A 20,908-nucleotide genomic window follows, 5' to 3' on the forward strand; every position below is an offset into this window, starting at 1 on the left:
CCAGGAGGGGCGCACGCCGCCCCAGCCCCTCGGGGGACAAAGCGTCAGCGTGAGGAAGGGCAGGGGCAGAAACACATCAGAGCCGGCAGGGCCTCCTGGTGCCGTCCCCGGCCCACGCTGTCTTCTTTGGCAAATACACAGATGTAAGAATCCAGGTGCCCCCAGCACCCCAAGGTCTCTGCATACCTCCTGCCTTCTCCCTGGCAGAGGGGGTGGGGCCGGGGCAGGGGTGCAGGGGTCAGCAGTCTGGAGAGTGTGGGCAGGCAACACAAAGCTGGAATCTTCTTCCCTGGCACAGTGTCCGCATGGTCTGGGGCGCTCCGCCTGCCCGCCTGCTGCCCGCCTGCTCAGGCATCATACTTTTTACCCGTCCGGTGGATGTGCTGGAAGAGGGTCATGGAGAAAGCCATGCCCAGAATCTGAAAGACGGGGTGTGGGAGAGAAAGGGCCTGGGTCAGAAGCTGCATGCAGGGATGGGCCACGGGGCCTGAGAGCAGAAGGTGACCCCGGACAGGCAGGGGGCAGGCGGCAGCCACGCGGTCCCCACACAGGCCCCCCCAGGCACACACTGTGAGGCCGTGTGACTCTCGCGGCTCCAGGTTTGGTGAAACTGGAGGAGAGACGGTGGCTGGGGAGCCTGTTCCCAGCCTGGCTACGGAATAGTCTTGCTCTCCTCAGAGCGCTGGGAAAATGGCAGCAGGCCCGTCTGCTAAGCTTCAAAGCCCTTAGATAGACGAGACTCGCCGGGGACGTGGGTGGCGGGACACCAGCAGCCAGGGCGCGGAAGGGATGCCGTGGAAGCCTCGGGGTGCGCAGGGAAGGGCCGTGGAAGGGAAGGCCCGAGCCACGTACAACAGCAACATGCCTGCCCCAGGTGCCGGGGCCGGTGCCTTAACTTCCCTCTGGCGCCGCGGCCCTCCTACCTGCATGATAAGGATGCACATCCCCACGGTGCCAAGCACATGCTTGTTGTCGTCGAACCACATCTTCACCTTTTCATAGCAGCCCTGGGGAGTGAGGACCGCAAGGTCAAGGCCCTGGCCTGACTGTGAGGGCCCCTCCTGCCCAGCCCCCTGTCTGACCCTCCCCTCTCACTTCCCCTTGCCAGGACCCCATCCTGGGTCCCTCCACGACCCTCAGACCTGCCCCTCCTCCCTCTGAGGCCAGCCCCACTGCACTCAGTAGCATTCAGTCCCCACACTCTGTGCCTCCCAACTGTGGATCCAGCACCCCTCTAATTTCCCACCTGCATTTTGGCTTCAGTCCTGTGTGTCCCCCACCCCACATTAAGCCAGTTCCTTGGCGTGGTGTGCCACCCTCCCACGGTGCCCTCTCGCCAGACAGTCCAGCTCGCAGCTCGTGGGAGAAGCACCAGCCACGGCCTCCAGCCTCACCGTCCTCCACAGCGGGGTGGTGGTGTTGCGCCCGCAGCCCTGGGAGTTCTCCGTGCAGCAGCGGTCGGGGACTGTGTTCTCCCCCAGCACGGGGAACCAGTCGGTGTGGTCAGTGACGCCACAGCAGTGCATCTGCGGGCGGGGAGGAGCAGGGAAGTCAGAGGCTGTAGCCTGGTCCCCTCCAGGTCATCCCCTGTCCAGGCAGCCCCAAACCACAAAAAGTGCCACGCTGGGCCTTCCTGTCCTTCCTGTGGGCCTCAGCCGTGCCCACAGAAGTGTGTGACAGCTCCTACAGGTCAGCGCAGGGGGCAGCCAAGCCTCCCACTCCTCGGAGCCCGCCCCGGACATGGCCAGGGGCTCAGTCCTGGGCTCACCCGCGACACCTCCAGCTTCTGCTGTGCGGACCGGCCCAAGCTACCCAGGGCTTGATGTGGGGCATCTGGGCTTACTGTCTGTTTGCTCTTAGAATCAGTGTCCCCCTGAGCCTTAGTCAAGGAGGCTGATCTGTTGTTAAAACAGTCTGTCATTTGTGCTAAAGCTTCGGGAAGGAAGGGCTTGGGTGATCTGCCCTTCTCTCTGAGCCATCCTTCTGGGTCCTTGTGCCCATTTAGCCATTCACATGGCTCCCTCTGGCCTGTCCACTCTTGGGTGGGGTCCTGCCTGCCTGCCTGCTTGCACCCCAGCCCTCTCTAGTTAGAGTGCACAGGCTGTCGGACCCAGTCACTCTCAGGTAGAAACCCAAAAAGCACAGGGGCCCAGCTCAGTCACTGAGCGGAGAGTCTGGCCAGGCCACCCTGTCCCCAAGCACACCTCGGCCTGGATGATGTTCCAGGCGTTCTTAAGTCCCACGTTGTTCTCGGTGTTGTACAGCAGCAGACCTTCTTTCAGGTCCTTCTTGGCATTCTCATTCACCTGTCAGGTCAAGGGAGGCAGACAAGTGGGTGGGGACCAGGACGGACACAGCTCCTTCCCCAGCCCACTTGAGTCAGCCAGGACTGCTGGCCACAGGTGTCCCAGATGGGGGAAGGCCCGCCCTGACCCTGGCTGCAGCCCATGGGTGTAAGGTGCCGGGGGCAGGTAGGTGCCAGCTCCCAGCTGCAGTGCACACTCTCTGACTCCCTTGAGAGCTGAGTGTTCGGGGTCAGGGCTGTAATTCTCCGAGGCAGGGACAGGTGGTGCCTCTGCTCCCCTGGTCACCAGCCCAGCCACACATGTCATGCTGACCACGCTGCCGCCACGCCCACAGCATCTTCCTCCCAGGCTGTCCCCATCAAAGTGCACCCTGGGTCCCAAAGGCAGCAGGTCAGTCATTGAACTCTAGGCCCGCATAGCCAGTAACTTGGCGGTCTCGCCTCTGCTTTATCTGTGCTATTGGGATAATGAGTGATACTTGGGCTCGGCAGGGAGAAGGAATCTGTCAGATCAAGAGCCAGGAAGAGGCCGTTATTATTTCTTCTGTTTCACAAACACAAAAGACCTATTGTTTCTAATGCCAACAACGACTCTCCCTCTCGGTGTGGCCTGAGAAATCACTTTGAGGTCATGGTTTGGGGCTAGAGAGCACCACTGAGCCTTTGACACCCTAGGAGACAGCTCTTGGCCAGCCATTCCTCGTAGTGCCAACAAGAAGGTTCTCCAGTCTGAATGGGATCTGTGCATCCCAGGGAGGTGCAGGGTCACCCCACCATCCTTCTGACCCTGGAGGTGCAGTCAAGCCGGGGGCAGCCGCCCTGTTCTCAAAGGCCTTTGGAAAAGGGAACGGAGCTTGCCTCCGCTGTTAGCCCTCCGCAAAGCCTCACCTGGGAAGGTGCTCCGTGTCCCCAACAGGTGACCCTCAAGTCAGCCCCACCACGTAGTGAGACCAGAACGCTGGCAGCACGTGCACACGGCAGTGCATGGACACTGCCCTGATGGGTGCTCACTATGCACTGCACCCGGGAATGTAGAGGAGCCCCCATCCTAAGACCGTGATGAACTCCCCCAGGCCCCCAACTCGCCCTCCCATGGCCCCCACCAAAACCCGACACCTGGGCCTTCTGGGTCCCCCTGTCCTTTCCTCACAACCTGTCAGGATCTCTCCTCTGCCTGTCCAGGCCCCACCGCAGGGCCCCCTCCCTTCCTGGCTGGCTTACCTTGTCCATGTAGACAAAGAAGAGGATAAGCAAGATCAGCTCTGCTAGGAGGATGGCCAACAGGACGATGAAAAACTGTGAAGAGAAGGTCCAGGCGTGGGTGTGTGGCAGAGTCATGGCTGGGATGGGGGTAAACGAGAAGGATGGGGGGGTGGCAGGCAGTACCTGGTCATGTGCCTAGCACAAGGTATGGGGGAAGCCACCTGCTCATGAGGATCCCCAGATTGGCGGGGCAGCAGGCAGGGCAGTTAAAATAAAACACCAATCAAACAGCGGCAGGGATAACCATTCATAAGGAAGAGGGATGTGATCAGGCACAGAACATTCTAGAAGCAACTTCTCTGGGCTTAGGGTTGAGTACCACTGGGCCAATGCTCCCAGGCCTTGCCTGTCTCAGTGGCCCAAAGTTAGGGTGAAAGAACTGGGGGTGCTGGGGTTACAGGGGTCCAACTTACACTGAGGAGGAGGCACTTGTTTTCCTTGATGGCCCCCAGGCAGCCCAGGAAGCCCGTCGCCATGACAATGGTGCCGATGGCGATGACTAGGTTGGCTGCAGACAGCGAGGGGAAGCTGGGGGAGAAGGTGGCAAAGTTGCCTTGGGACACAGACAGCCAGATGCCCACTCCAAGCAGCCCGCAGCCACAGAGCTGGAAAGGAAGGAAAGCCGTTAGCCTGCATCGCACCCGCACACACCCTCCAGATGGGGACTGCATCTGCATGTCCCCATGCAAGACAGACAGGGCGATGTGGCGCCCCCCGCCCTCCCGACACCCACCAGTCCCTGTCTACTCCGTGCGGGTGTGAGAGCTGCACAAACCCGCTAGTCTCCTGTGTGTTGAACGAGGTTATAAGAGCTCCACGCACCTCACAGAGTCCCTCTGAGGGTCAAATTAGACACGGAAAAGCAAGTAGCAAATGTGGCAGGCCCCAGATGCGTGTGAATGGGACTTTCTGGGGCTGGAAATCTGAGTTTTTTTCAGAGCCAGACCTTCCATCCACTGCGGCCTGGTGTCCTGACCAGAGGGTCATCCTCCCGCTGTTCTTAGGAGCGTGAAGAATGAATTTTGCACCGAGAGAAGAAAAGGACCCCTGAGGCTGGCTGACACTCCTGTCCGGCACCGTCTGCCCATCCACCCAGCTAAGCCGGCAGCCAGCCAAACCGCCCCTTCTCAGCAGTATCCTGGGGCCACGAGCCACTGGCCTCACAGGGAAGTTTGGGTTTCACTGGCTGCAAATGGCCACATCTGCTTGGCTTTATGCTCCATATAGCTGACGCCCCCACACCCACTGGCAGCTCAGGGGATGTTTGCTGAGGCTGAGGGGCCCATCAACTAGTCACCCGATATTTATTGAGTACCCACAGCATGCAGCTACAGCCACTTCAGAGACCTGCCTTCATGGGGCCTCTGCTTCGGCTGGATGGCAGCAATAAAAAGCAGCATGTACCTAGACAGTATACAGTAGCGCCAAATAGAGTCAGAAGTCTGCAGGAGGCATGCTGTCCTGGCCCAAGCTGCCAGCTAGAGGAAGCAATCCCTAAAGATGGGTGGACTTGGAGCAGATGGAGGAAGAGAATGTTCCACGATGGGGAGAAGGACTTGGGAGGCACAGCCTGGCCTGGTTGTGTGAACTCGCAATCTCCTTTTAAGCCAAATGAGAATATCATCGCCGGTGCCTTGTGGCCTATGAGAATGTAAATGAAAGCAAGTACGTGCAGGACCAGGTGCTGCTCTTCACAGGCACTGACTGGGAGCTCCAGGTAGGAGCTGCGCTGAGACCCCCAACAAATCAAGTGAATTCCTGCTCACCAGCTGCTCTAGCTCCACAGAGCAGACCCAGAGGTACAAGCCAAGACCAGGAGAATGGTTCATGCGCACAGGAAGGGCAGGGGAGGGACAGGAGTTGCCTGGAGACATGGCAGGTCCTTCCTGCACTCAGGCCACACACCCAAACGACCACCTCAGAAATGCCAGGCTCTGTTCTGAGTGCTGGGGGCAGGCTGGCACTGGCAAAGACCCGCTTGTGAAGAAGGGGTGCAGATGTGACAGCAGCAAACAGATCGTAGAAGCTCAGGTGCTGGTATATGGCAGAATTAAAATAAAGGTGGGAAGGAGCTAGAAAGCATCCTGGGAGAGAATGATCCGACAAGGCTGCTGAGGAAGGGGGCATTTGAATAGGGATCCAAGTAAAGAGGGAAGTACATCACAAAAATATTGGAGGGTGAGAGGAAGAATGTTCTAGAAAGAACAGCAAGTATAAAGGCCCTGAGGTGGGAATAGCCGGGTCTGTCCAAGGAGGAACAAGCTGCCTGTGGGACTGCAGGGAGGGGGTGGCATCTGTAGGAGACCAGCAGAAGGGTGCAGGGCACAGATTAGACAGGACCTGGCAGCCATGGGAAAGAAAGCCTGAGAGGGGGGTCTTAGTGTGATGGGAAGCTCTGGGCCAGCGTGACATGATTGTGTGATATTAGATCACTCTGGCTGACAGCAGACCACTGGATGGCAAAGGGGAAGAGGGGAAGCAAGCAGGACCACTGCAGCAACCCGGAGAGCGGGCGCAGGAGTCACAGCGAGTCGGGAATGCCCCATTATACTGGCTTGCATTGCTAAACTAGAAACGGTTCAAGCTGTTGTGTGGGGATGGTAAGTGAAGGGGCTGTCTGGGTGCCCCACACTGGGCGGATGGTCCCCTGCCTCCTGTATCCCCTGGACCAGTCCTGGTGGAACTAGGGAGGCTCCCAAGGTGCAGCACACTCAGGCCCAGAGCACCCACACAATGGGGTGTCTACAAAGTTCGCTGGGGAAATGGGTGCCACCACACTTGCCGCCACTAGGTGGCGCTCCAGGCCGGTTCAGAAGTTCTGGGTGTGCAAGTGAGCAGCTGAAACTTCCATCCAACTCCTCATTCTGACTTTCTTCAATCTGGTCAGTTTCTATGCTGCCGTCTCAATTTTTCTTTCATTAATCACACCACGGAAACTCATGATCTTCATGCTGAAGATTTATGGCTTTAAAGCCAGACCCAGGAATGAATAAGAAGATCCACCGCTGCCACGTTATGTGTTACGGGTAAAGAAAGGCACCTGTTACAGAGACCTGGCTCTGGGGTCCCTGGAGCTGAGGTGCCCCTAGTGCCTGGCAGCTGCAGACACCCCCCCCTTCCTTCCCCTGGCAAGTATCAGACCCTGGTCCTGGAAAAGTCCTGAGTATAGCTTTCTCCAGAAGCCATTTCTCCTTGGGCATAGGCCTGGGGGCTGGGGGTGGTCCCCTCTGCCTCCACTCTCCATTTCCCACGGGGGCAGGTGGGGGCCATTGCTGAGAGGTCGAGACTCCATCTGGAACCATCTCAATAGTTCAGAAACTGCCAAGCACGTCATCACTCTCAAGAGCTGGCTCTGACTTCACATCCACTTTCTTTGATTTGAAGAAAGTAGAGCTTTTGGCCCTGTCCCGACCTCTCCTCCCCTTCTCCCTTCAAGGCTGAGGCTCTACCAGCACCCAGGTTAAGTCTCAGGTAAAACTTGCTGCCTACAGGTGAGACAGTCCCCACAAGTAACCTATCCCTGCGTCCTGGGGAGAGGGCAGGGGATTACACAGTGGCTTGGCCCAGGGGTCCTCATGGGTTGCAGTTTTGGCCCCCAGAGGACATCACAACTTGAAAATGGGGGAGGGATGCTGCTGGACACCTACATGCCCACAACAGCCCCCAGAATATAGAATTACCTGGTGCTAAATGGGAATACTGGCTGAGGAACTTTAGCCTGGCCACATCCAATGCCAGGTGTCCCCTCTCTTACCCCCTAGAGAAGAGCCTGATGTAATATGTTCACTCCAGGGTGGGGCAGCACCCTAACCCCAAAAGGGATGACATGTGAGATGAGAAAAGTGCTGAGCAGATGCCATCCAGGAGCTGGCAGTGAAGAGCATGAAGAGCAGAGAAGAGGCCGGTGGTAGGTGGCAGTGGGCAGGAGCTGACAGCAGGAAAGGTTCGCTGAGCAGGAGCCCAAGATGTCAGGACGCTGACCTCTGATGCCAGAGCAGGGCCAGAGGGAGGGCGAGGCAGGGCTGGGAGAGGGAGGAACTGGCCCATGCGGAGGGTGCCAAGCACAGGAAGGAGGCAAGGCCTGCAGTGGCACAGCCAAAGCTCAGCACTGGAGAGCTTAGCTAGTGGCATTCGGGAAAATTCCCTTCCAAAAGCAGAGAGTTGTCTCAGCTGAGATGACCAAAGGCAGGAAGAGACTGGGGCGAGGCAGGGTGACTCAGGGGACCAGGACCCAGACGATGTTAGCGCCCACAGACTTGAAGTCACCAGCTGCCCAAGTGCAGTCTGGGCCTGGCTGGAGTCCCTCTCTAAGGGCCTCCCTCGCTCCTCACCCCCTGCCACCTTCCCACAACTGAGAACATCTCTAAACATTTTGAATTGAGGGTTCCAAGTAAATCCACACTCAAAGTTGAGAAAATGAGTCCCTACCCAGCTGTCACTGGTGTCCGCCATCTCTGGGAGGGCCACGACTGGTCTACTTTGCGCACTGCCAAATCCTCAGAGCCTAGAACAGTGTCCTACCCTCAGCAATGCCTTTGGAGCTCCCTCTTATCAGGCCCTGCACCGACCCTGCAGAGGGACGAGGTGCTGATCTTTCTCATCACCCCTGGGTCCAGCCAACAGCTGCAGAGCAGGTAAACTGAGGCCCAGTGGTCAAAGGCCTTGCAGTGAACAAACATGCCAGCCTGATCGCATTAAGTCTTGCAGTTGGCCTAATAATCTGATAATCCTCACCTTCAGTTTGAATCATCCTGATTTGTAGTTTTAATATGTCTCTGCCACGTGTCCTTATGTATATTTCATGGAGGCACTCCATTTCTCTGGGGGTGAGGCCCATAATTACCCCTGCAGAGCAAACTCCTCTCTTGAGAGTCTGCCCCCCGCCCTGCAACTTGCATGTTACTTACAGCTCAGGGACAGTCCCCCCTGTGTCCCTTCACAGCTGCCTACAGTGTCCCCTGAAGTGGGATTAGCCTCCCTGGGAGTGACCCTTGGGGCCAAGTCTGGACCTAAAGCAGCAAGTCAGGGGCCTGCCTGCCTTCTGTGTTCAGTTGCTGCCCCCTTACATCAAACACCAGGTTTCCTTAGGCCTGTCTCCCCCATTTCTCTCCCAGGGCATACTGGATACGACACAAATATTTGCTGGGAGGAGGTGAGGAAGGAAAGGAGCGAGGAAGGAGCAGGGGCACCTAGGCCACAGCCAACGGATAGGACAAGATCCAGACACACAAATCTCCCTGAAAAGGAAGCCCCACAGCCCCTCTTCTCCACTCCTAGGACCCCAAGTTCTCCATGACTTCACCCCTTTGGCCCCTCATTTGCCTGTGAAGCCACCCACTCCACCTGTGCACACCCCGCCCAAGCACATCCAGCTCTGGCAAATACTCCCACGGTCTCATGTGTCTCTGCAGAGCCCCCCAATTTGGCCCCTGCCCCCCACCAACCTCACCCCCTCTTTGCTTTGCAGGAGAGTTTCAAACAACTAGGTCTCAGCACCCCCAGTGCTGTCTATGAGCCAGGGCCAAGCACAGCGTTTAATGGCATTTAATAAATTAGTGGATGTGGAGAATAAAAAAGCAAACCAAAACGACTTTAATTTCACAGCCCGACATGCCGGCTAGTAATGATTCTGCCTGGCCCTGGGAGAAGCCAACCTGCCAAGAACTTCATCATGGGAGATGGGACAATACATCAACGCCAGGAGCGGGGCCACTGCTTTGTATTTCAGACGCCCCTTGCCTCCCAGGGGCCCTGCAGCTCGAATTCATTGTCACGGCCATAAAGGGAGGGGCTCTCCCACAATGCTTCCGATGCTGCACACAACGAAAAGAAGGGACAAAGTCACAGAGCCAGCGCTGCCAAAGTCACCCAGCAGGCAGAGGATCAGCACACAGACAGCGGCGGCCAGCCAGTGAGCCGTCCCTGTGGGGCCTGTGTCTGGCCCAGGTAGCCCAGCCTCTGCTTGCTTACCCTCCAAGAAGACACTCCATTCCTTTTTTGCACAACTCCAATGAACTCTAATTAGTTAAAAATTCCTACTTATTATCTCAAGAACCCATTTCACTGTGGCTAACATGCATCAGTCCTAGTTTTGCCCAAGAAGCCCACCAAGAACGAGTATGGCAGGCCTGTAAATATAAGACACCCTATATCTACAACACCATCCATTCTTAAGTCTTCCCCTGACCTGCTAAAGGGCTTTCAGATCTTCCCCCTCTGAGTCACTCTCTCTGCTCATCCCTGTCCCAAACTTAAAGTCAGATTCCAACAATAGAGAGACCAGGGCAGCATACAAGGATACCACTCTCCCCTCCCACAATCTGAGCTCCATACTTCTAGTAATATAGCCTAAGCCCCCACTGGCTTGGCTGGCAGCCACAGCACAGTTTTGGCTCACATTGAGCTTGTGCATAATTTAAAGCTGAACAGTATGATTTCTCAGTCATTCTTTTTTTGACCCCACACTTTCTCTCGAAGCCTCCAATTTCTTCACGACTTCACTTCGCAGCCTCCAACATCACCAGCTTGCATAGGTGACAGGAAGGTCACACCCATATTTCGGAGCCAAATTTGCCTCCAAATAAACATTACATAAAGCATTTGCATATTTAAAACCCAGTTACATTTTGATTATTGCAGAATGAGGTTATGTTCCATCTAAGATGGCTCGAGGGGAGCACAAATAAACATGGCCAGACCTAGGGGATGCTGTTAGGGGGCTGCAAGTCTCTGAGGTTAATCAAGCTCTTAAATAACAAGTTTCAAGAGTCCACTTCTCTCCAGGGAGAGACCAAGGTCACCCGCTCGCAAAGCATCAGAGCACACCCACCCTGGACAGTGCACAGGAGTGAAGAGTCCCTGATGACGAGAGGTGCCACATGTGGGTAGACCCCTGCCACCCTCCGTGAGTTAAGGGGCCTTGGGAGGGATAAATGCCCCGTTGCCAACAGTTCTGACCCCAGATGGCTGCGACCAGGGCATGGGGTCCTCTGACCCCAGTGTGGGTAGGGGAAGGAGGCAGGATTTGCTAGCCCCATCTCTTGGGCTCCCTGGCCTGACCTCAGCATGGAGGGTGTCATCCCTGCCAGGGGCTCACTCCAACCAAAGCATCTGTGGGTGCCAGGGTGGCACAATCCTGATGCAGGCAGTATCGGGTCTGCCCCTGGGCTTCGAAGGCCAGGCAGGGGTGCTGAGAGTAGGCCGAGTCCCCAAGATGCTCAAGAGCAAGGATGAGAAGTGAGGAGGAAGGGGGTCTGCCTTGTCCACCCCGACAGAACTCTGGACTCTGACAGCATGTTCCAGATCTACTTCCTCGGGTGCCAGTATCTTCCCACTTCTTAAACTAACCCACAGGGGATGGACAAGGAGGAGGCGATCGGTTCAGAACCCACAAGAGGGCCCGACGTGGGACTGAGGCAGCCAGAAGGAACGAAGCCTGAGGAACAGCTCCCAGAAAGACCACAGAATGATGTGTGGCTGGGATGCCAAAGAGCAGCAGATGATACAAAGCACCTGCCAGCCCCGTGAGGAAGGCGAGATCACTCACCACTCCATAAACATCGATTCCCATCACCAGCGGGGCCCTTCTGGGGTCGGCCGCACGGGGCAAAACTGCACTCTCTTCCCGGTCAAGCAGATGTCAGGCTGGGCAGCGGCCAGGGGGCCCCACCAGGTGCAAACGAAAAGGGTGGGGTGGGGTGCAGGAAGGGGACACCTGCATTCCCAAGTTCCTTCCAGCCTGCCGGTTCTTGCTCGCAGCTAAGGAGGATGGCGCCCCAGACAGCGAGATTCTGCTCAAGGACCCAGTGAGAGTCCGGACGGCAGAGCACACAGCTGTTTTCCATCCCTCCTTGGGAACACCCACGAGGAAAAGGACTAAATGCTGAAGGGCAGGGAGCAGGCTTGGGGAAGAGCTCCCCAAGAGCGAGGCTGACAGTCCACAGCCCTGGCCTGTGCTGAGGTTTCTGCTCCCTGTGCTAGTTAGAGGGCTGCCCTTTGCTGGGGGGTGCAGGGGTGATGGCTCTTGGACATGTCTTCTCCCCAAACTCCAGAACTTGTCAACACTCAGCAGGAAACAATTTTGAGCCCCAGGCCACCCAAGTCCAGAAACTCTCAGACAGGGCGCCAGTGTGGAAAGGGGTGCTCTTTATGCTGGGGTGGACAGGGGATGTGCTGTGGTTCTCCTCACCTGTGCCCCAAGGGTTGAGGCTCCCAAGTTCCTGGGCCCAGGGGATGAGCCACAGGGAGACTTGCGGGCCCAGGGCGCAAGGCAGTCTGAACTCCCAAGGTCACTGTAAATTGGGAGGGAAGGCGCCAAGGACTCAGAATAGCCTGTCAGAGGAGTCTGCAGAAAGGATTTTCTAATCACCTGGCATATTTTTGCCTTCCTGCATTTGTTTTATTTTGCGCATCTGGGGAGAAAGGCACTTCTGACAGCATCAAAGTAGGGAATAATATGTAAAGCAGGGGGCTGCGGGGGGTGGGGGGGGTGCTGTGGGAGGAAGCAGGGATGGGCCTAAGAAACCAACCTTCAAGAAGCACACTGAACTGGCGGGCACCTGGGCTCCCCTGAGAAAGCAGAGCCACGGACAGCCCCGGTTTCAGGACCTCAGCACCTGGGTCTGAGGGTGCGGTGCTGCGCGGGGCGCCAGGCCACAAGCTGCAGTTGAGTTGTTTCTCCGCTGAAAGTGTGAGGGAGGAAAAAGCCGCTCCCTGGCACCCAGGGATCCTGGGAAAATGAATAGGACTACGCCAGCCCAGCACTTTGTGTTCCTCAGAATATAAATATCAAACAAGGTACTGCGCTGTTCTTCAAACTCCTGCAACATGCAGGGCAACAGGACAAGGGAAGCCTGCATTCGCATCACATCTTTCTGGCAAAGAACTCAAGTTATCTGGGAGACCATAACTCACCCCACAGACTGGGGAGGGGTGGGGACAAAGCTCCCTGTTTAGTCTCTGGAAGGCCCCCAGAGACCAGTCACAGCAAAAATACCTCCATCACAGGAGCCTGTCATTCAGCAAGCTGCTCCGTTCTGCCTGTCACAGAAGGGAGGCCTTTTACGAATGTAACGAGGATATCTTCACGGCTTGAGTTCAGCAAAGAACACTGTAATTAAACACATAGATATCAGGAAGGATCGTGGCTGACAACCAGGTCCTTCGGCTCCAGGTCAGCCTCCCACACACACTTCTGCTAGAACCCTCTGACATGACCGATGCTGGGCTGCTCTTCTCTGGTGGATCCATACCCACATCCTGATTATTTGTACTGCCAGCCGTGAGCCGTGGCCACCCACACCAGGATCTGGCATTTCTGACATGCTTTGTGGGGTCACAGGCTGGTTAAGTTCAGGTCCCTCTGCCACCAACTCAAGTGGCAACCCGAGATCCCTCCATGCCTTGAGCCGAGCTGTGCCCATCTCCCCGTCCTGGAACACCAGAACAGGGCCTGCGCTGGCGTTTCAACATGTGGCTGCAACTCAGATGGCTCTGCTGAACGCTGCTTCTCTGCGGAATTCTCCAGGTCACAGAGCTCGCTCATGCCAGGGCCACGCCTCACTCTGGCCCCCACAGCCCACTGTGCCCTTGCTGCTGTGACAGGGAAGCAGTCACGCTTGAGAGCACCGACATGTAGCGCTATTCTGGAGGCTTTGCCTCTCCTGCCTCATTCAGCCTTCCCAACCCAACCCATTTCACAGATAAGAAAACAAAGGCTTAGCGCAGTTACGTGCTAAAGGAACCCAGGAACCAGAATATGGTTTCTGACTCAGAAACCATATTCTGACCCACCCTGCCCACTGCTTTAGACCTAGTCACTCCAAATCAGCAGAAAGGGTGTCTCCTACACATGCGCCAACTTGGAGAAAGAAAGGTAATTGGGGTGTCCTGAGTATGAGCCCTGGGGGCCTGCCTGTTGCAGAGGAGGGCAAGAGAGAGCAAAGAAGGGTGGTGGTGACAGTAGCAGGGTGCTGATGGACTGTGATGAGGGCGGTGGTGACAAGGACAATGTACTAACACTGACCACGAAGCTAGCGCTTACTGCATCCATAGTACATGCCCAGGATTTCCTAAAAACAAAACAACAACAAAACAAGCAAGGTGGTGACTAGAATTACCCTCAGGTGGCAAATGCACCAACGAAAGATATGAGGTCAAGTACCTGTCTAAGCTTACACGTGGAGTTGACACACATGGAATTTTATTCCAATTTGATGTGATTCCAAATTCCATGATTACAACCTCTGTGCACATCCTACAGACCTAAGGAAAATCCCAAACCTCACTTAATTCAACGTTTCTAACAGTTTCCCAGCCCCATCTGACTTGGGGGAGGTAGGAACGCAGAGTCACAGATTGCAAGGACCCAGGACCCCAGTCAAGGTGAGGGAGAAAGCAAGCACAGCCCCCGCTGGGAGGGATGCTGCTTGGCCGGGAGGGTAGAAGCAGGAAGGGCGGTGTGGGGAGCAGAGATGGTGCAGGGATGAGGATGGAGCAGAGGACAAGTCTTCAGGAGCAGCCGTCTGCAGGGAGGGGTGTACGCACTGGGCCGTCTGCACTGGGGTGTGCGCACTGGGGTGGGGGTCCAGGAGAGGTCTACCTGCTTTGCTGATTTTATAAGTTGGGAAGATTGTTGGTTGTATGTCTGCGAGAAGTAATAAAATAGGGCCTCCACTGGTGGCACAAGGGGTTAAGCACAGCACTGTGAAGCTGTCCGCAGCCACTGGAGCACGAGTTCGAACCCCGGCCAGGAAGCAACCCACATGGTGCAGCAGACCTCTCCTGACACACCTGCTGCTCCCCTCAGCAGTGTATCTCAGCCAGTCTGCCTGTTCTGTTCCCCACTCTGTCTCTGGTGAATCTTCTCCTACCTTCCCCACACCTCTGGCCTGTACCCCAGCTCTTGTATGCATAAATAAATATTTAAAAAGAAGTAACAAAATAAACTCCTTTGGAGCCCAGTAGGCCTTATTTTTGCTCCTGTGTTCCCACAAAACAAAGACCCTGTGGAAATAAACCTAGTCCTTTGCCATTGTCTTCCAGGGAACACACTCACATACGCCATCCTCTGTACATGGTCCCGCCAGCCTTGGGAGGGGTCCCGGCCCCCACGTTATAGACCAGGATGTCCTCATCTCACACAACATCTGGCTCACGCGGTGCGAGGGACATGAGGAACACCCACTTCCACACACCAGGGGCAGTGGCCGAGGAACACAGAAAGTGACTACTGCTTGTTTACAAAGGCACAAGGCAGGCCTGACCACAACCTGCTGATCAGATCCTTATCCCATAGCCCTCAGCCTCTCAGCAGGTGCCTCCAGGTACCTGTCCTGGGCTGGCACCCTGCTGAGCAGGCAGCACCTGACTCCAGGGACATCCGGGCGCCCTGGACTAAAGAGATGAGCTGCAGAAGCAAGCACAGTGCAGAAGCTGCCTGGCAGCATGGAGCACATGGGTCTGCGGAGGCTGTGGGTGACTCCAGCCTTGAAACCAGGCGGACAACAGAGTTCAAGTTCTCATTCCCCTCATTCACCAGCAGGGAGTTGGGGCATGAGGGGGACTGGATCTCTGAAAATGACTTCTCCAGTGCTTGTTTTTTAAATAGGGGATTAATGTACCTACCACATAGAGTTATAGTTGGTATTAAATGAGCTTCATAAAAATAAACCTCCTAGCATGGTGCCTTGTACAAAGCTATAAATGGGAGTCTTGGTTAGTATTTACGGCCTGCGGACTTTCATTCACCCAGGTTACTGAGACAGGGCTACGCAGCCAGGGGCCAGCAACCGGGAGAGGCCAAAAGGCCCCGCCCAGGCAGCAGCCCAACTGTCCCCAGCCCTCAGCCCACACACCCCAGGGCCGGCTCCGAGTGCTCCTCAGCCCCCTCCATCCCGGCCGGCAGCACGAGGCGGCCCAGACATGCTTTACTCACTCTGCCGGCCTCCGACTCCCCAGCCGCCCATCTCCGGGAGGCAGCTCGCTTTCCCGATTTGTGAGCGTGCTTTCTTTTGGCAGGGAGCTGCTGCCGTCTGTGCTCTGGACCGTAAAACAAGTTTTCATCAATAAATTAAGATAAGCGGAAAGCCAGCTCGAGAGGAGGCGGGCTGGGGCGGGCGGGCAGGCAGGCGGGCGAGAAGTCACTCTGTGACCCAGCAGGGGCCAGAGTGAATCCAAAGCAAGACCGGGGCTCGCCACCCCCCCTGTCCCCTGGGCTCCAGTGCCCTGGACTTCTCAAGAGAAGCTGCCCAAAGTTCCCATTTCATTCTCAGTACCAGTAAAGTCAGGTTCTGAGTTAAAATAATGACCCCAATCACTGCGTGAGAGGGGATGAAATCTAAGCAGACCCTGGCCTGGCCCCACAGATACACTAGCCCCACAGATACACCTCAAAAAATAAAGACACCTTCCTCCCAGAGTTTCCCCACTGCTCAGCCTGAACTATCAGGTGCCCCGAATGCATCTCTGCCTCCATACCTTGCAGGATGCGTGCTCCTGCCCATGACTGCCTGCATTGGGCAGGGCACGCCTCACACTTCTCTGTGTACCTCCCTGGCATCGAGTTCCCCGGGGCCCTGGCCTCAAACATGCCCTGGTTTATCAACAGCCAGGTAGCAACTGAGTGAGCCAAGTGAGGGGGGTGGTGGGACATCAAAGCCAGGCTCAACCACAGGGGTGCCTCCCCAGCCTGGAGCCATGGTGCACAGTCCCCTGCGGTCCCTGACCCTCTGAAACAGGCCGGAGCATATGGCAGGAGAAGGGCCATCTGTCCATCCAGCACCACACATGGAGACGTGCGTGGCTCCACATATGTTCAAGAGTTAACAGACAAGTAAGTCCTTGAAGCCAGTATGTGCCCCGACAGCACAGCACACTGGCCACAGACCGCCAGGGGCCGGGAGCCTAGGGCAAGTCTGCTCACCGCCCTGAGCCTCGGCGCTCCACCTATTAAAGATTGAACCGAATGATCTCCTTGTATTCCTAGGGTTTCGCTTCTGCTCGGTGCTCACATTAGCTGTCTGAGATCAGCAGGGAGACTGTGCTGGGTCCACTGAGCAGGTGAAGGGCTGAGCCCTTGGGAGGTTCAGGGGTTGCTCACCCCAGGGCTGGGAGGCTGGGTGCTGCCCCTGCCTCTCTAAGGGTGGCCCCACGTTTCCTGGGAAGGGAAAGTGCCAGGTGCTGAGCTGGGCTGGAGAAGTCCACGCCATTGACCCTCCGCGTGATCCAAGTCCCCAGTTAAGGAAACGGGCTCAGAGATGTGACTTGCTCAGGGTCCCATGGTCAAGGGCCTAGCCTGCCTCCGACTCAGCACCCTGCCTCAGGACTGACGCTGAGCTACGTGCACCCAGGGAGGGAGAAGAAGGCCAAGTTTCAGGCCGCAATGACATTAAATCAAGACTGCTAATTATGCCCTAACTTGTATCTAAAACAGCATCGATTATTTCCGAGATCAGGCACTTGCCAAGCAGAGTAATGTGAGAGGCGGTGATGGAGCCTAGGTTGGGGGGCGGTCTCGCCTGGAAACAGGTCCCAGTAGGCCTCCCCACTCTCTTCAACCCCCTCACCCCATGCATACCCCTCCCCCCTCAGACATGCACACATATGCATGCACCCACATGTAAGCCTCCCTCCACCAAGACCTGGCGTGAAAAGGTTGGCATTTTGTAAAGGGCAAACAGGAAAATAACTTCCATGTTAAATCGTGAGCTGGCAGGAGTAGCTGAGAACACAGTTCAATGAACGGAACAGAAACATATTGACAATAGCAAAAAGAAACAATTACTACGCATTTTCATATGAGATCCCCAGGAATAAATTTGCCCTTGCTTTTGCTTATTCAACAGAAAAGGGGTGGAAAAAAAAAGAGCAGTAGCCGGAGAGGGATGAGGACAGAGCAGAATGCAGACGCTTGCACTTTGTGGCTCAACATTTCCCTTAAGCTCTCAAAAGAGTGTTTTCTGAGATACAGGCTGCCATGGGAGTCAGAAAAAATAAAAGAAATAACATTGTAAAGAGAGAGATTTAGGGTGCTGCCTCCTGGGTACCCACAAAAGAGACACACTCAGATTAGCAGGGAGAGGGGCCGGTCCCACCCACGTGGCAGCTTTGCCTCTTCAGAAGCAAAAGTTTCCTTTTTAAAAAGAGGAAAGATGTGCTTGGAGAGAGAAACTTTCGGGTTCGTGGCACCAGCTGCTCAGGGGGGCCAGAGACAGCCTTCATTTCAGGAGAATGCTGATCCCTTTTGCAAAAGCAAACTTCCAAGACTGTCCTATGGACTCCGTCCTCCCACAGAAATCAGGTCACCCGGCCCTGAAAGGGTGTGCGCAGTCAGAGCTGGGATCCCTCCCGTGCAAAGGGGTGGAATTCCACGTCCTGAGTCCAAGGTCGCGCAAAGCAACATTCACCAGTCTATAGCCGTGCTTGTGAACACCCTGCCACCCACCCCAGGTGCAGAAGGATGGTGGCACAGTTCACCAGGCAGGGCCACTGTCTCCCTGCGACAAAGCACCCAAGGCCCTTTGCTTCTACTCCAAGTCAGTGTTTGTTCCCATGGAGTCACGTGCACTCTGAATAATGTCTTCTGGACCGGGTGTCTGTCCCAGGCGCCTACAAACATGCTTCTCCATCCAGGTCCCCTATCTTGGGGACATGATCTTCCACCTCTCCTTGCATCCAGGAGCCAATACTTGGATCCATGGCCAGCAGTTAAGAACACAGGCTCTGGAGTGAAAGCCTGGGTTCTACCCCTTACCAAATGTAACCCTGGGCAGCTGACTCTGACCCCCATCTGTCAAGCAGGAAAAATACTGCTGTCTCCCCAAGATACATGTAGTACTCACCTTACAAGCTGCAGTGATGACTGACTAGGATAAACTTCCAAAGCCCTTAGAACAAGCGCATGGCCTAATGCCTTCAGGGTTAACGATCACCATCATTATCACCAGTACCTTCTACAGCCCAGCCATCCAAATCCAAACCTCCTCTCTAGTCCCATGACCCAATTCCCATTCTCACCCCTTGGGCCAAAACAGAAACCCCGTTGGTCACCTCGCCTCCTCATATGCTGGCAGGCTCCTACAGCATGGTGATCACTCCAGACCTGCTCAACTTTTCATTATGAGTCTGCTCTGTCCCCTGTCACCTGGAGTACTTGGCCTTCTGCACCATCCCCTGCGCTGTCGGCCTCTCCTCCAGCTTCTCCCCACCAGCGTGCCCTTCTCTTCACTCCCTGCCCCCAGCGATGCCTTCCTATGAAGGTATCTGATCTCCACCCTTCCTTCCCCCTACCTCTGTCTACCAGAACACTGACCCTTCCCCAGGGCTCCTACCACTTCTTGCCCTACAGATACTACTCTTTCGTTTCGTCAAAACTTTGGAAGCAGAATCTGTGTCTTGCTTCTTTTGCATCGCCTAGAGTGTCTCGCATGTAGTAGGTCCCAAGAGAAAGCTGTCGCGCTGAGCTATGCTTTCCCAAACACAAACTGCCAGCAGCCTGGCGTGGCTGGTTCCGTGCGGCACCAGCTAGGACCCTGGGGAAAAGCTACTTCCACTTATGCTGTCAAGGACCACGAGGGTCATGCAAGCCCCACTTCCATGAATACCAAGGACATCCAAGTGGCACAGGAATGTTGTCGTATCAAATGCAGCTACATCCCCATCCTCACCCAAGGCATGTGACCACAGGGATTACCGATGGGCTCCTTCTGTGTGACTCATTCATGCAATCATCTTGCTTTCTTTCCATAGTCATTACTAAGCATAAACTATGCCAGGAACCACATCGAGCAGTGCTGGGCGCCCCACGGAGCCTTCTGAGGACTGCTCCACCTGCCGACCATGAAGCAGAAGCGGGGCAGCCTCTTCCGGGCCCTGGATTTGGGAATTTATTACCTGCTTGTCTCCATTTGGACACCTCACAGGCATCTCACACTCTGTAGGTTCAAAACAGAAATGATGCTCAAGCCACGGGAACCCCGAGAGTCATCAGTCTACCCTCCGCGGTGCCCCACTTTCTCCATTAGCAAGGCCTGCCAGTTCCACCTCTGATTTCTATCTCCAATCTGCCCATTTCTCGCCACTGCCACCATCACATCTTTGTGCTTCTATATCATTTCCTGCCCCAGCTGCCGCTCTTGCTCCTGTCCAACCCATTCTCCACAGAGCAATCAGATAGATAGTCCTTGCTCAGGTCTCTCCACTGGTTCCCTTTGTATACGGAGAAATGCCCAGTCCCTGTCCACAGCCTACAAGACCCTACACAACCAGGCCTCCGCCTTCCTCACCCCCTCCTTGCTCAGTTCCCACCCACTGGCCTTTGTGAGTCCCGAGACACCCCAAGGTCAATTGCATCGGTGTGTCCTTTGCCCACAGTGTTCTCCCTTGGTCCTTCTTACCCTTCAAGTTTTCCTTGTTTTCTTCCCAATTTTTATGACACATTACCATAAGGATTTACTGTCTGTCTGCTCCACTGGAATGTGAGCTCCATGAGATTAGACACCCCGGACGTGTTCCGTGAGCAGCCCTAGGCTGCTGCACGGTACCCGGGATGTGGGAAAGCCGCCACAAGTATCTGTGGAAGGGAGGGGGCCAGGACTTGGAGATATGCTTGACAATGTTCCTCTAAGTGGTATTTAGTACATGTGATTAAACTTCTGGGGCATCACCAAGAGCCTGGGAGCAGGAGCAGAAAGTTGAGTTATAGCACAAAGAAAATATGCAAAGCTCTGGCAAGTCAAAACAAGAAGGAACACGGCCACAGAGTTGATGGACCTGAAGGGTTAAGATGCTGCCCTGGCTGGGCAACCTCAGGAAAACTCCATAACCTCTCTAGGCCTTCATGTCTCACTTATCAAATGGAGACAAGAACAGCAAACTCACAAGGCAGCCTGAGCAGAGTATCTGGTATACAGTGGACACTCATTCCAGGAATGTTGGGGACTTAGACCCCCACAATCCTTCTAATTAAATAAGTGGGTTCTTCTGCTCCCCAGGAACTGGGCTGCCCAGGTGTGACCATGATGTATCAGCTGCTTCATCTCAGGAACTTACCTAAAGAACAAGAGGCAGTGTGTGTGCTGGAAGGCAGGGGGAAGGGTGACATCATGTGCCAGGGAGCTTGGGGTCATTCACACATCCAACTGAGATCATTACCACACTGCCCTGGGCATGCAGAGTCCAGTGGCTCTGTTAGGAGTTACTAAGGGGAGAAGGCTGCTCCCAGATCAACCAATCATTCCTGACCACGATTTGGGAGAAGGTTCTGGGGGAGGCAGTGAGTTGGGGGAAGGAGGCAAGGTCACAGCAGGATGCTGTTCCAAGCTGCTTGAGTTCTAGGGTTGC

General features: G+C 55.5%; 1 protein-coding gene across 1 annotated transcript in view; it reads right to left on the reverse strand.

Moving 5' to 3' along the window:
• Positions 1-347: 347 nt before the first annotated feature.
• TSPAN9 (tetraspanin 9) overlaps positions 348-20,908 on the reverse strand; it is a gene marked incomplete at its 3' end in the record, with an annotated part of 73,503 nt that continues 52,942 nt past the window's right edge. The window contains exons 2-7 of the mRNA XM_084254599.1: positions 3,982-4,173; positions 3,527-3,601; positions 2,205-2,306; positions 1,395-1,526; positions 924-1,007; positions 348-419 (exon numbers count right to left, since the gene is read on the reverse strand). Coding sequence (XP_084110725.1) covers positions 348-419; positions 924-1,007; positions 1,395-1,526; positions 2,205-2,306; positions 3,527-3,601; positions 3,982-4,173 — 657 coding nt within the window. The remainder of the gene's footprint in view (positions 420-923; positions 1,008-1,394; positions 1,527-2,204; positions 2,307-3,526; positions 3,602-3,981; positions 4,174-20,908) is intronic.

The sequence above is a fragment of the Talpa europaea genome (genome assembly GCF_964194135.1).
Source record: "Talpa europaea genome assembly, chromosome: 15".
In the NCBI taxonomy this organism is placed as follows: Eukaryota; Metazoa; Chordata; class Mammalia; order Eulipotyphla; family Talpidae; genus Talpa; species Talpa europaea.